Consider the following 15,830-nt stretch of genomic DNA (forward strand, 5'->3'; position numbering starts at 1 on the left):
ACCTTACCCTCAAAATTCAGTTCTGGCATCCAAAAATCTCTTCCATTGCTCGATGATTTTGCACCAGAAGTTGAAGCTAGGCTGCAAATGTAGCCAGGGTAATGTTTACCTTGATGAGACTAAAATTGATACAAGTATTCAAAACCCACACAGGAATTGTTATACCAGAAATTTGAAATTACCTTTTGAGGTAAGCAGACAGAAAGCATGCACATGATATAAAACGAACCCTGATATGATACAAAGACGCCTTGATTGACACTACTCTTTCTGTCAGTAAGAAGACAGTGAACCTTCCATTCGTATAAACATGTTACAGTGGTTATAACCAGTGGTACAGAGTTCTAGTTCGTATAAACATGTTACAGTGGTTATAACCAGTGGTACAGAGTTCTAGTTCCAGCATTCGTACTGTACATTTTTACAGTTTTTGCAACCTACATCTTCACAGACCTGCATTTCTTTTTATGCACAGAACATAAAACAAGACATCTGCTGTGTGAAACTATGGTCGAGTAACTACCCTATAACTATCATCTACATGCAACCGCCTCAGATTCCATATCAACTTCGTTCTAAAATCTTTGAGGCTGCACTAGAATTGGTGACCCGCCCCCAGTCTGATGATGCATTTAGCGCAAGATCATTTAAGATAAACAATAAGGCCAAGCCCTGTTAAATGCAGCTGCAGCTGCATCTAAATCTGGCATACAGCAAGAACTTCAGTCAGCACTTGGGGCTTTTCATATATTTATTGGCTTTCTTTGAGAAGTTTTTAGCCATCATTCTGTCAGAGAATGTCAAAGGGAGTTCCTCATTAGTTTCACTTTGATCATACCATCCTGTGGAACCAATCTCATCTTTTGAGGTGCCTCCACTAGATTCTGCAGGTAAGTTGGGTTCTTCAGGTATCTCCCTATACAAGTGTTTTAAAATGAAGAGAGCTGTGTCATGATCCCTCCAATAGTTCCTGTTCATCATGATTCATCAATTAAAAAAAGCACTTGCATTTTCTTCCAGGAACAAAATGGAGAGCAGACTAGCAGTACTAACAAACTATAAAAAAGGAAAAAAAAACAAGAGACAGACATGAATTGACATGGGAACTGCAAACAAAAGCCATGCAACTTTCTTCAAGAAACCTCCTTGGAGAGATAAAACAACCTACATGCAAGTAATGCATCCCATCCAAAGGCATTATATTCTCTACGGGGATATGGCTGCAACACATTTCAATGATACATGCACGACATGTTACACATTTTAATTAATAACTCAGGGTCTTCTTGTGAACATAACCAGTTAAACAGTCCTAAGCTTCTAACAAAGGCTTAATATTCAAATATATACCCATTAAGTTCAACAAGCGTGACCAATTTTGTAAGAAAATTTGTCATACTCCGCTACATGGAAACCAAAGGGATCCCAAATCTTGATTTAATAAATTTCTTGATCTCAAAGTTCAAAGAACTTACGTGTGTGCTCCAATGGCTTGCAGATATGGATGTTCAAATGTTTTATCCTGCATGGTTAACACAAACACAGGTTAGGGAGTGGAATCAGATATCAGCTGACAATTATGATATCTAGGAAAACTAAAAATCTTGTACAAAGTAAAGCAACCAGGACATAACTTTTCTTTGTTTGGATTAAATTGTATCCCTACCCCAAAAAAATTACCAGGTAACGGCAAAATTTTTGGGCATCTGTTTCATCACAATTTCTGAACTGGCAGTGTCACAAACTGACACATGCACAAACCTAGTTCCCCAGATCCCTAAGCATCCATGGAATTACATATATGATCTGGAAAGGAGCTGCCCATGATCAATTTCCATTGTTGAAGTGCCAAGATGACACCACCTCACATTCTATCACTAGTACCAATGCAATACAGCAGTTCTACCAAATCATATTAGTGGTGGTATGAAAGATGCGTGGAACCATAAACAAAAACGTTAAATCCTTCCCAAAATGCAAACATCATTGATATTGCTTTTAGTAATTCAGATTATCTGTGGATTAAGCTATGCAGATTCCATCTGTAGTATAAAAATAGTCAAGTTATCACGACAGCAAACAGACAGTAGTGAATGCTTCTCTGAACCTATCATATTGGCAAATGTCAGAATGAGATGCAAATAATTTTGTTGTTAAAAAAAGCTAAAAAGAAAGCATTTCTAGACCTATTATATTGGTGAATTTCAGAATAACAAACAAATGTAATTGATATAGAAAATTAACAGAAAAAAATAACACCTAGGCTCTCACCAATACCAATGAAATAAACATTTATGCAAAACTGGAAGCCAAATGGTGAATATTAAGGGAATCTATACACCGGTGGATGTTAAAAGTAGATAACCACATTCCCATGCAGAATTTTATTCCGTTTTCTTTTTATTCATCACAGAGTAGTAAAAGCAGAAAAAATTGTATCACTGTATTTTCAGAAAGCATCTGCATTAATGATGCCGACCCACATACTCAAGTGCATCCACATACATGCACTCACATGTGCCAACTGCACAACAAAGTTGTGGTCAAAGAAATGTCCCATAAGCGCTAAGCAATTTCAACAGAGTGAAATAATAGTACAGCTTTAAACAAAGCCATGAAAATATACTGCTACGCACTTGAAGCATGTGGTCTATTCTTCCTTCACTTCCAGTTAACCTCTCCATCATTATTGAGCCATATGTCCTCTCTTCTTTTTCATTGACATTTTCTGCTTCTTAAACACAAATAACAAAAGATTAATGATAAAAAAAATGTCGATGAGATTATAAATAGGAGATCGTTTCTTTCCTGTTTTCTGTGTGTGTGTGGGGGGGGGGGGGGTGTGGGGGAGAGAATGGAAGCCGATGGTATGAAGAAACTGAATGAAAAGCAACACAATGAAAACAAAGAAAATTTCTCTACCTTCTTCGCTATCGGCAATTTTTGATTGGCAAACTGTAAGCACCTTGACCTGTTTAAATACCAAAACTTTTAGTGCAATGCCTATAAAATTTCCTCTAACATGAAGAGAAACCAGGCGTGAAGCGTGTATATGTAAGGCATTGGTAACTATGTTTCTTGTAAAACAGGGACCAACTCAGCCAGCACAAACCCAAGCTGAACAGTGATTCCAACATGGATTAACAGATAAAGAACCAATTCAATTCTCAAGTAGTCCTGAATAGCTAGCTAAATATTGAGCATGCACATGTCTATTTATGCATCCCCTAATCTTCCCTCTAAGTATAGATGTGCACATCTGTTCTGATGCATGAGTGCTGTCACTTGTGTAGGTCTTGTTGTGTCAGTAAACCCTATCATTTTAACATATCACCAAAGGGCATGTAGTAGGTTCACTGCAAGGCCTTGGGAGAGGAGTGCCTGGGAAGGCTCAAAATAAATCAGTTCAGGATATTTATACCTTCCATCTTACCTCTTCTAAATCAAAACTTCTTCAATATGGGATATTTAAGCTCAGGGTGAAGTTTAGAGTGGGAAATTTAGAATACACAGATTCAAAGGTAAAGAGAAGACTTGCAAACCAAGAGATTTGCAGATTTAAGAATACTCAACGCCAGCTAGCATTTAACAATCCATCTTTAACCTTTTTCCCACTTAAGTAAATAACATTATTGAAAGAAGCATGTACCTCTTTGCACAAAGATTAGCTTACTTCATGCAAACAAAAGAAAGAATAACCTCGGGAAATCTTATGGAGCTTATTACCTTCACAACGTTTAGATGATTTATTATTGCTTGAGAACGAGCAGCCAAATCTTCAGTGAACTCCTGCATAACAGAGCGTGAACAAATCAGGAAGAATATAGGGAGATAAAAACCTAGGATGGTGGAAGTCCCTTATATGCGCAATCTATTTTTCTTGAAGAGCCTCACCTGAAACCCAATATGCAACCTTCTTCCACCTTTGTGGTAAGGAATAATAACTGGGCGCTTGCTGATAAATTCTTTACAGACAAGAGGTTCTATTCTGTATAAAAATATTGAGCTTTTATAAATTGTACCAAGTTAAGGAAAGACCACCACGACTAAATAGGAAAACAAACAGAAAAAAAAAAGGAGTATGAGACCAGGCTCAAACACACAAAAAGGTATAGGAAATGTAACACACAGGGAAGTTGGATTTTGTGAGTGATAAGTGAAGAGCAGAGGGAGGGGTGTTTGATGCTTCTCCCAGTTTGGAAGAAATATAAACAGATCAAAAGTTCATCCCAAGACCATTCTCCATCTTTTTCATGGCAATAAGATGACCACTATTCACAAGCGCAAAAGCAAATTATAAATGTTTTAACACATGAAAATCGATCAGCAATGGCAAACCTATATGCTACAGGATCAAATGGGTGAAAAATGTTGAGCATTTGACGACATGCTGGCATTTCTTCACTGATATTTTCCTCTGCCCAATATTCTTTCCCTTTCCCTGGAATATTGATGAAAAGCAACTATTAAAACTAGATTTTGAAAATGAGACATGCTGTTTCAAGTATTAAAAGAAAATTCAAAGGAAATGTTCAAATGAGACATGCCATTTCAAGTATTACCGAGTCCAATCCGAACATTATGAAGAGAAAGAAAGACTCCAAGAGGTGATCCAACAGCATAGAATGTGTCAACCTGATATATAAGCATTCAAATAAAATTAATGGCAAGATCTATCCGATACTTTGTATAGTCTCAGCTACAATGTGAAATTCTTAATGAATAAAGTTTCAAAAAAGTTTCCTCTCCCTTCTGCAGTCTTAATTTGAAATTCAATCGCACACAGAGTTGGTGAAAGCTAGCATACCACCACAACATAAAGATAGAAGAAAATTACAAATTAAAGGAAAAAGAACTTATGTACCTTGAATTCAAGTTTTGTATACTTGATATAAGGGGTATAACTCTTTGATGCTTCATCTAGTCCAACTGCCAATTTCTTGGATATGGGTTGCTTTGTCATGCTTTCAGTTGCCTTTCCATTTTCTGTTTCACACATAAAACCCAGAGATACCAAAACATGAGTTCTTTCACCTAATATGCAAGTAAATTATGTGATTTGATGCAACCCACCACTTGCATCTCCACCACCACACTTGAATTCCAACTCTGCTATTTTAGCTTTTAGGGAATCAATCTGCAATCGAGAACATAAAGAGTCACATATTGAAAACCAATCTGAATAAATTCTAAAGAATATAAATAACCTAAAATGCAGACCTCTTTCATGAGCATATTAATTTCTTTTTCCTTGTTGCCGGCATTTTCACTGCCTTCCACTGCCCTGTTTTCCACACCACTCATTGGGTCATCTAACTTCATCTCTTTAGCTTCACATAAGTGATCTCTTTCCTGAGAAAGCACATCACTGGAGTCACAAACAAATTCATGGGGACTTTCTTTTCCACGTATTTGCTTAAAATTTGAATCTGATGCAGCTCCAACCAACTCTGATGCAATGGGACTCAAGATTGTGGAAAATTCATCAGAAAGTCCATTCTCATGTACTAAAGTTGATCGTGCACTCATCATTTTTTCCTCAACAGGATCCACTATTTTCTTGGCTTCTTTGACTGCATTGGAGATGTTATCCTCCAGGTTGGTTGACGTGCCACGCTTCGTATCAAGGGAAGATTCTTCACTCCTAGAGTATTCTTTATACATCCAATCCATTGGGAATGGAGAAGTCAGATTCTCTTGATGGCAGAGGATGTCATATGAGAGGACACTTCCCAATGAATGACCATATAATGAAACCTTGATGAATTTTCACATAATATTGAGACTGTTCAGTAGAAATCAAGAGTATAGTTTGATGAAGAAACGGAGCAATTGCACAATGAGCTTATACCTTTCCATCATAACCAGGATTCCTCTTAAGGAACTTCAAATACAAGCGGTTTAATTGGTTTGATACCTGAAGCAAAGTGATACTGATCAACTTGAACTCCAAAAATGTTTGCAAGGGAAACCGAATTGCTTTAAACTTTCAACTTTAGTCCCCGTCAAATAAAATTATAATTTTTTGCAAACAAATTGGTTGAAGAGATGAAAAGAATAAAATACAACAAGGAATATAAAACAACATTACACAACATACACTTGCTGAAAGAACTTGGGCTATTATCATGAAGTGGTGCTAGCATCAATCAGGTATCAAGACTATCTACTGCTCACAAGCTAAGACATGGCTTAACATATCCACAAACAATATTTAGGGTAGCTGCAAAACTTTATAAATTTATCCTGTGTTGCCATTTTCTTCTATTCGCCATGCTTCTCTGTTAGGAAACCAGTTTCCTACTTGTTAATTGTCAGGAATTCTTGAATATGAGCCTCACAGCACACACCATTTCTCCTCCAAAATTTTTATTCTCCTAACTTATTCCCTCCACTCCTTTTTTTTTCATATATTTTATTAGAAAAGTATACCTTGTGTAGAACCGCTAGCATACAAGAAAAAATGACTATATCATAATTATTTAGTTACCCATAGTTCTAATTTGGAAATTAACTATTTAGGATGATTGTTATTCCAACTTAGTTCTTCCAACTTAATATAGACTAGATAATGCAAGATAATGTAAACTAGCATTTCTCATGGTCGCCTTGAAAATGTTGAGACTTCTTTTGTTTCAGGGAAAAAAATCAATTTACCAAATTGTTAAATTTGAACTTCTGTTGCAAGTCCAAGACCATGAAAATTGAGATCATAGCATTAGAGACCCATGACAGATGAAAAAGCTTTTAAAGTACATTGTTAAGTCAGGGTTCTCTTAAGGTAGCTCTTTCCCATAAGCATCCACTCGTCACATGCATAAAATTATTTTACTAGCAATCCAGAAAAAGTTGTGTCAATATGAGGTGCTTTTGTTTGTTTTCACTAATTCCTTTTTTATTTTCTACCTCTTTTTTTTTTGGTTGGAAGGAGAAAACTTCCAGTTTGGAAAAGTAATTGATAGATTTTGAATATCCATTCCAGTAGATATATGTGAAGACCTTCTTTGCAGGATAATTAATAATTAAAAGGAAGAAAATATAATAGAAGGATCAAGTATGCAGTACCGCATTAATAATGTCTTGACGATAGATGGGGCTCATGTAGTACAATACATCATGAACTGTTGCACTCAGCATAACACGCAAACCACGTACACCATCTAAAGTAATCTTTTCAACCGCAGCTTCACCACTCAGCTTCAAACCCTTTCTCCACTGTGAAAGAAAAGAGGAGGGTGAAATATGAGAAGCAAACACAAAGACATGCAATCAGAAGCAGTAAAGAAGTTTGCAAAGATTCTAATGTTAAAACAGATTGTCCAGAATATAAATGTCCACTTCTAACATAACTTGCTGATTTTTTGGTAAATCTGGAATTACAGCATATTATTTGTACAGAAAGTAAGCTGCAACATCCATCCATAAAACCATAAACACTACAAATCCATAAAGTAAGCTGCAATATTATTTTTATTGCTTCCTCTCTCTCTCCCTTTCTTTTTCCATATAGTTTGAGTGCACACCATGCAACTAAAGTAATGCAATAAAAATGTTCCAATGCAATCATCATATTCACTTTATTTTCTTCAAGGAGAGGGGGGATGTTAAAAATACCTTTACAGACGTCCTTGTCCAACATCTGTCAATTCATATTAAATCAATAGAGCTTATGCTCCTCAAAATCACATAAAAAATTGATGAATTTATTAAGCAAACAAAATGAGGCAGGAGTCTCCATTCATCACAAGCTCCCAAGGGAGTCAACCAATACAAATAGATAAACAATTAATCAAGGGCTCAACACAAAAGTATGTCATCCCAGAAGGACAATTTAATTTTTCTTTTTTGAGCAGGTCATTAGTTGTCCACTTTGAAAGGTGGTGCAAGATATAAGAGATTGCCAGAAAGATCTTTTTATGCACAGAGAATGCCAACTGTTTGAACATCAAGGGCTCAACACAAAAGTATGTCATCCCAGAAGGACAATTTAATTTTTCTTTTTTGAGCAGGTCATTTTAGTTGTCCACTTTGAAAAGTGGTGCAAGATATAAGAGATTGTCAGGAAGATCTTCTATGTATGGAGAATGCCAACTGTTTGAACATCACAAATTAAAGTTCTTGGGGAGTAATATTTTTGGAAATTGTCCATAATTAACTTGGATGTAAGCATATTAATAGATGTCTCCCTGAAAACAATTCTTGAGATCAACAATATTCAACAAACACAAAAATATAAGTGATGTCCCAAAGTTAGGACCTTCTCAGACAGACTGAATTTGCAATGGCAGTGGTATTTAATTTACCTGGCATGGGATAAAAAGAACTCGTTGAACACCTTGTTGGTATGAAGTAAGATGTTGTTCAGAGAGACTCGTAGTGATATGGCGGAAACTGCTAACATCATCAACCAAATTAGACTTCTCCAACCTTTGGCCAATACCATGAACCATAAAAACCACATGCTGAACAGGAACCTAGACCAAGAATACAAGATTAAAACCCTATGCTATTAACAAAGTTATCAAAACTTATTGCGGAAAGATATACAAAAAGGTAACAAATTCAGGCTCCAACATTACAAGCAGTAATTATTTTATAGCAAATTATGAAAAGAAAAGGAAAATCTGAACAAGATGCATACTTAACTAGGTATGTCTACAAGCATTTTGCCACCACATTTTTATTTTCACGTTAACATAAAACAGCAAATATATAACTAAAAAAAGGGACTGGGAACAAGCCATTTGTAGCCATTCTCCTAATCCTAATGTTTGTAATTTGTAGATTAAGATGCAAAATTGAAAAGCACATCAAGAGAGAAATTGAGATCTACAAAGAAAAGATCATGTCATCACATTTTTTTGATATATAGATTAAATGGTCCAATACACATGCAGAACAAAATAGTGCATACCTTGGAACAGTAATCATCCATTTCCTCCTCCTTCTTTTGTCGTAGTTCATCCTAAAGTAAAAGAAAATGGCTGTTAATGGAAGCGACAATTTGTTTTTAACTTCCATCAGCCATAAGAAATTTCACTGCATTTATCTTATCAATTATAAATTATTAATATATCAAGCATCATGTCATAGTAAAGTAAGCTGGGTCGTTAGCCAAGTTTATAAGACAAGAACCACAAGAATAATGAATGTGAGCTATTGAAGGTAATCAATGATGGCTGCAAGAGAAGTAATGGCGGCAGTGTCATTGGTGGTTGGGTGGAAATTGCGGTCATTGCTGGTTATCACAAAAGGTTGGTTATAATGATTGTTAAACAGTTGAAATGAATAGTGCAGGTTCCTTCCTGTTTCTAAATTTTTCAGAATTTTTTTCCCACAATTTTCAGGAACTGTTTCAGAAACAAGAAGATGAATCAAATAACAAACAGACGTTCCATAAGTTTTGGTGAGTTGATTCTGACATTTATGCTTTAATTAGCATCAATCAAATTAATTAATTAATAGTGGCCCAATAACCAGAAGATACAATATCAACTTTCCCCTTCACACACAGGAGGGGAGAGAGCATGAGGATCAACTTCCACCATATCCAAGCAGGAACCATAAGCAACTAAGAAATGTTGTTTTCAGCGTTAACTACAAAACCATGATGGTTTTAGAATATGGTAAACATGATGTGCATGGTTAAACATCAACCTGAAGGTTGACTTAGCCAAAGATGCAATCCTGCAAAAGTTACAAGGGTCATCTAGGAAGACCACCTCTTACCTGACATTGACTGCATACACAGACAACAGATACATACAGTAACATATAAACTAGCGTCAGAGCAAAGTAAGAAATAAACCTGGGTTGGTTTTTCTGAGAGAGATGCAGAGTAGCCACGCCTTAACTTGATTCCATTCCAACTCAAGGTAATGATACTAGAAAAGCCAGAAGCATCAATGTTGAGCCAAGCCTCCCAGGTATTGTCTTCTCCGGTAAAAAGTGCATGAAGTCCCTATATTCACATTCAATCATATACTGATGTGCGCCATATACTTCACTGGATAATAAGAACCCAAAAAAAAATGAAATCTCCCTTTCTCAGAAAATGGTATACATACAGGGGTAGAGCCTTGCAGATCAACACGAGCTGCAAAAAGGCCAGATGGTTGAAAGGTCCTTCGATGCCAAACCTAAAGACAAATCCAAAGTTGAAGAAAGAAAGAACTTCATCATAGAAACAGAAGTAAAATGCAAGAAGACTGGACGCCTAAACTATACATTTTAAAAGAAAATAATGCTACTCCACTATGATTTTAACCGATGCACTTTTCAAACTCATGCAAACCTCTAATTGACATAACCAACAATTTGTGACAAGGAATTGATATCCAGTATGTTAAACAGCATGGATTGAAGGAGTAGATGTTAGTAAGAAAGCAAACCTGGCTCTGGTATGCAATCTCCAACTGCTCAGCTACGTCCTCTCGAAGAGGGAGCCAACCCAAGCCTCCTTTACGAGCAAACCAATGACCTCTCAAAACACGCCGATTTTCTCCATTCCAGTAAACAGGAAAACAATGTCTCTTCACCAGATCTACCTGCATATTGACATCAGGCCAGTTTTAGAAAATGTTAACAGGAAAAAATCTCCAAAAATTGTTGAATATCATACCAAGCGCAAGAAAAAAGTGCAACAGAAAATCATTCATACATACTCAAATGCATGTTAACAGCACAAGTCTCAGCAAAGATGGATTGACTGGAACTGAATTCCTTTTACACCATTAGTTCTTACACATAAATCAATGTGGCAGTAAATGTAAAATTTTAAAATGCAAGCAAATCCATGTGACAACACGTAAAAAAAATACAAGCCATGATGCAAACGGTGTCGGGTGGCACACAGCAACAGATTAAAATCCAAATAACCACCCATAATGCCAAAGGATATTTTTCTCTATGATCAAACTTCATCTATCAGTAGATTGCCCCACTCCCTCAAACACCTGACCGTTTCTCCTATCCCACAAGCTCCAATCAAACAAGATCAGACCATTCTCCAAGAAAACATGTTAACCTCTATCATTAATATTACCAACTCATCAACTCAACTACCTCTGGCTATCCCTAGTGCACAAAGGAAGACAAAATCAGGCATCATAACTCAGCAGCAATAGAATTATGTAAAAGAAGGTGGTCCACAGATTTCATGGCCTTTACAAGCATGAAACATCATTTGATATAAACTTCATCCTCTTCACCATCATATCAATATTTCAGTAAATATGAGAAAACTCCATCATCCACTTGAAAGAAACAAACTTAATTTGAACTCCTGAACTTTCACAACCTCTGGCATGGGAACTCATTCTCACTGGGGTAGGCTGCATAATTATTCTGTACACTTGTTTCCAATCAGCCTACAACAGAACCTATCATTAACCCGTCCAAACTAAGCACCATGAAGATAGGAGCATTATCTACAAAATCAAATGCCCGATCCTGTAAAGCCCTGAATTTAAATTGGAATCCAGAGCATATCATCACCTATCATAAACATATAACTCTTTACAGTTGTGCCCATGTATATGCTACCATAACCAAACAGGGAGAGATGAACAAGCAGCTCTGTAATCGAAGTCCTTTCTTGTCTACCTTGAAGGCAACATGTTTGCTAAAATTTTCCTGTCAATTATTGATGCTCTTTTCCAAACTGATCTGGGAAGAAATTCAAATATGATCTCCTTTTTTAAAATAAATGATTAAGATGTAGAAGACAGAAAAACAGATGGGGCCACAGAGATGTTCAAAATAAGGTTGGAAATTTCATAGTTAAAACTTCCATGAAAACAAAGGGCCTTACATACCTCATAAAGTCCTCCCTTTACAGGCACGCCAACTCTCTCCTCTTCCACTTCATGCAGTTGAGCTGCTCGTCCACCCACTGGAGAATCAGCATTTTCTTGGGTATCAATCTTCTTACTAGTAGTAGGCCAGCCACTTGGGCCTTCACTACATTCTGCATACTCTTTCCACCAACTAGAGAGCAATTCTTCTTCTCTCTGTGAATCATGAAATTCAAATTGGAAAAAAAAATGGTAAAAATGATTGAATTTTTTTTTAAGTTCTAGGGTTGATTCCAGGGCCAAAGGATTGACATATTTCGAAGTGAAGATATGTCTAGTTTCTCCATAAGGCCTTTCCAAGTCACTCTCTAATCTCTGCGGTAAACAATCAGGTTTCATAGCTTTGTACACATAATATCCAAAATAAAACCTACTGGAACTATGCCAACGAACGTCAATATAACATTTTAACTTTTGAACTGAATATACACAACATCATAAATGAGTGGATAGACGCTCATTTTGCATTCAAGAAAAAAGTTTTCGAATAAGAAGAAGATACACATAAAATGGGGGTGGTTGAATAACAAACCAACAAATAAGTCTGTAAAATAACCTGCAAGAAAGATGCCTCTATTGCAAGAGAATCCCTCATGCCAAAACGAAAATAGTCGCTCTTTCCCACAATCTCAGTGCGTGGGACTGAGGCAGCTAACTCTGCATAAACACCAAAAAAAAAAATGAGGTTTTTTTTTCTTTCCCTTCATAATTTAGCTAGTTCTTTCTCTTCATGCATTAGCACAAACTAATATGAATGACAAAACATTAAGTCAAGCACCCAATTCCGTGTGTTTAAGCCAAAAAAACCATTTCAGAACCAAGCAAAGCAAATAAAAAAAATTGTAAAACAAAATCAAGCAAAAAATAATCACAACTAAGTTCCCAAGTTCTTCTTGTTTTTCCCCCTACATACAAGTAAATTCATAGAAGTTAAATACTCTGAAAATGGAAAATTTCAGCTCTAAAAGTCATTACCCTTTTCTCATGTTATCATAAACCTGGTAAAGCAAATTAATTTATTTTAAACAAAGAAAGCAGTAGCAAACAACTAGATATGAATAAACTGACTAAAAAAGGAGAAAGAAAAAAAAAAGCTAACCATTCTCTACCAAAGGCACCTTACAGAAATACCACCTAACATCACCACCATCAGATGGACTTCCAGTCTGAGCAAGATACTTTTGACGACCTTTACAATGCTCAATCACATCCTCCAATCTTGCAATATTCGAAGGCGTATTCTTTAGCAAATCAGGCAGTACTTGCTCTGAAATCGCCGGGTTTTCCTTGGAATCCGCCATCTAAACACCAAATTATCAAAACGGGCACTCTTCAATAAAAGAAACCCACAAAAAATTCACACAAAAGGATCAAACTTCACCTCACTATTGCAATTCTTTGGGAAAATAACCAAATGGTTTTTCTTCAAAATGGAGAGAGATGATATTTACCAAAAAGAAAAAAAATATGAATGCAAATGGGTATTTTAACAAATACCCATCAAGGAAAATGATAAAATATTGACAGAAAAAGAAATGGTTCAAATGTTTAGAGGAAGTGGAAAATGTATTGCATGTAAGAAATGAGAGGCAAAATGGTGCAGAGTGGAAAATCCTGAAGAGGAAGGAGAAGAAGAAGCAGAAAGGTAGCTGGGTCTTGAATGGCAGGTAAGAAGAACAACCTGGACTCAAAGGAAATGGCGGTTGCGTGCCGTTCTACCTTCCAGTTTCCTCTTTTTATTTCTTTTCCTCAATTTTTTGGCGGTGCTATTTAATATTTATACCCCGTATGCTACTTGATCTCACTTCGTGATTTCTTAAGTGACAAAAACAATGCAAATTACACTCTCTAAATTTTAAATTTTTATTATTATTATTAATTTAAATATCCAATCCAGCTCATCCACACCTCAATTAATTTTATGACCCTGAAATTAAAGATCATGTAAGTCTCCAGTGACCTCAAAGTTTATAAAACTTGAATTGGTAACCTCTAGTAAGCAAACTTATGGCCTAACTAGTGAGTTACATCCCTTAAAGTTTTTAATTTTAAATTATAATTATCTGTTTTTTAAAATGATTTTGCACATGTTTTAATATCATTAAAATTAAAATATTTAGTAGAAACTATGAAAGTTTGTATCATTTAGTATCACTTTGTTTTTTGAAAGGGAAATTGTAAATGGATTTTAATAGTTATTGAATTAAGCTAAAAGATAATGCTTAAAAAAAAATTTATTACAAAGAAAATTAAAACTTCTATTATATTATTATGCAGGCAGAGACAATCTATTATGAATTGTAATAATTGAACCACAATAATATCAATAGGAGTTTATCATTTGTATTATATTATTTTGTTTCAAGCTACTACTGTTGTTTTTGAGTTCGGTAATATTATCATATTTCCATGTCATTTCTTTGGATTAAAAAATCTGTTTGTTTTAATATTTTAAAAGTATTTTTGAAAAAAATTAAATTTTTTTTTTTTAAATTAATATTTTTTGGTATTTTTAAATCATTTTGATGTGCTGATGTTCAAAATAATTTTTTTAAAAAATATATTTTAATATATTTCTGAATAAAAAACATTTTAAAAAATAACCACAACCACATGGGTAAGTTTATTTATATTTTTTATTGGTTTTCTTTCATGCCTCTCTTTTAGGTCTCCTTACCTTCTTTTTTTTTTTACTACAGATTGTCTTTCACATAAGGGGATAAGAGTAGTTTTCCAAGCTTATTATTATTATTAAAAAAATATTATTATTATTGAAAAAAAATTGATTTGAAGGGTAAAATTAAAAATTATTATTATTATTTTCTTTAGCTTCTTCACATTCTCTCTTTAAAACATTACTTTCTCTTTCTTAGGCCTGTTTGTTTTTGTGTTTCAAAAGCGTTTTTGAAAAAATTTAAAATTTTTTTATTTATTTATTTACTTCAAATTAATATGTTTTTAGTGTTTTCAAATCATTTTGATGTGCTGATGTCAAAATAATTTTTAAAAAATAAAAAAACATCATTGACATGTATTTTAGCACGAAAAGTTATTTGAAAAGCAACCGCAATCACACTGTTAATCAATCTTAAAATATGGTTTTCCTTATAGATGATGTAGAAATTGGCATAATTTGGTAAAGATTCTTTTTTTTGTCCTCACAAATTTCTTTTTTCTTTTTCTTCTCTAAATGGTCACACACACGCGCACTATCTATACTTCTATACCTTTTATGTTTTCCGGATAATATTTTTCAAATTCAAACACCTATTTATACTTAAATTTAACCCGAGCAATATTGAGATTCATTAAATTTTATCTCACAATATTTATTTGCTAGTATATTACTTTCGTTTAGTTTTTATTCGCATTTCTATAATTTTTATTTTTCTATTATTTTTCATAGTTTTATTTTTAGCTTAACCCACAAGCATTTTATTTCAAATTACCATAATCTATTTTCATCATCATACTGTAAATATTCAATTTACTTGTTTATTATACTATATTACCTTATGAATTTACCCGTTTACATGTTGGATTTTGATAACCTTATCTTCCACTTGGTATGTATATTTTGGCTAAATGATATGAAAATAGAAATATTAGCAATCTATATAAAAACTTCTACAAGTACAAAGACTTGTACATGCAAGCAGACACGAGAAAAAAACAAAATAAATAAATAAAATAATATCAAGTCTTGATCTAAAAAGAAATACTAGATAAACACAAGAAAAATATCAAATCTAGTAAAAACAATATTATATTAGGGATTATTGAATGAAAAACAAAAGAAGAAGAAGGAAGAAGAAACGTCAACATAAATGACAACACCAGTGAAAGAAAGGGGCAAAAATGAGAAAAACCACAACCAAATTATCATCTAAAAAATGGATCTGTAAAAAAAAATTAACAATAAAAGAAGAAAAAAAATTCTCTTTTTAATTAAATAACATCACAATCCTTCGTTTT

The 15,830-nt window shown here is 34.4% G+C and overlaps 1 protein-coding gene across 6 annotated transcripts; it reads right to left on the reverse strand.

The window, feature by feature from the left end:
• Positions 1–236: 236 nt before the first annotated feature.
• LOC7475751 (phospholipase SGR2) lies at positions 237–13,640 on the reverse strand. 6 transcript variants are annotated; one of them, XM_024591450.2, is made up of 22 exons: positions 13,537–13,640; positions 12,955–13,156; positions 12,412–12,512; positions 11,817–12,011; positions 10,392–10,547; positions 10,068–10,139; positions 9,809–9,961; positions 8,915–8,965; positions 8,304–8,474; positions 7,066–7,215; positions 5,852–5,917; positions 5,221–5,757; positions 5,074–5,137; positions 4,865–4,986; positions 4,563–4,635; positions 4,339–4,441; positions 3,895–3,988; positions 3,727–3,789; positions 2,923–2,971; positions 2,637–2,734; positions 1,476–1,522; positions 237–970 (listed from the first exon to the last, which is right to left on the reverse strand). In XM_024591450.2, the coding sequence occupies exons 2-22, from the start codon at positions 13,154–13,156 to the stop codon at positions 727–729; spliced, it is 2,811 nt and encodes a 936-aa protein (XP_024447218.1). In that variant the 5' UTR covers positions 13,537–13,640; the 3' UTR covers positions 237–726. The 6 variants fall into 6 exon arrangements, with proteins under 6 accessions (XP_024447218.1, XP_024447220.1, XP_024447219.1 ...); XM_024591452.2 differs by having other exon boundaries at positions 2,637–2,728; positions 13,237–13,581; XM_024591451.2 differs by having other exon boundaries at positions 2,637–2,731; positions 13,237–13,581.
• Positions 13,641–15,830: the final 2,190 nt, after the last annotated feature.

This window comes from Populus trichocarpa, chromosome 19, assembly GCF_000002775.5.
Source record: "Populus trichocarpa isolate Nisqually-1 chromosome 19, P.trichocarpa_v4.1, whole genome shotgun sequence".
Classification (NCBI taxonomy): domain Eukaryota; kingdom Viridiplantae; phylum Streptophyta; class Magnoliopsida; order Malpighiales; family Salicaceae; genus Populus; species Populus trichocarpa.

Coding starts and splice junctions, on each gene's coding strand:
- LOC7475751 (XM_024591450.2), bottom strand. CDS start 13,156: ATGGCGGATTCCAAGGAAAACCCGGCGATTTCAGAGCAAGTACTGCCT. Junction 12,513..12,954: donor GGTGCCTTTGGTAGAGAATG/GTTAGCTTTTTT, acceptor GTGTTTATGCAG/AGTTAGCTGCCTCAGTCCCA. Junction 10,140..10,391: donor AGATTGCATACCAGAGCCAG/GTTTGCTTTCTT, acceptor ATTTGTCTTTAG/GTTTGGCATCGAAGGACCTT.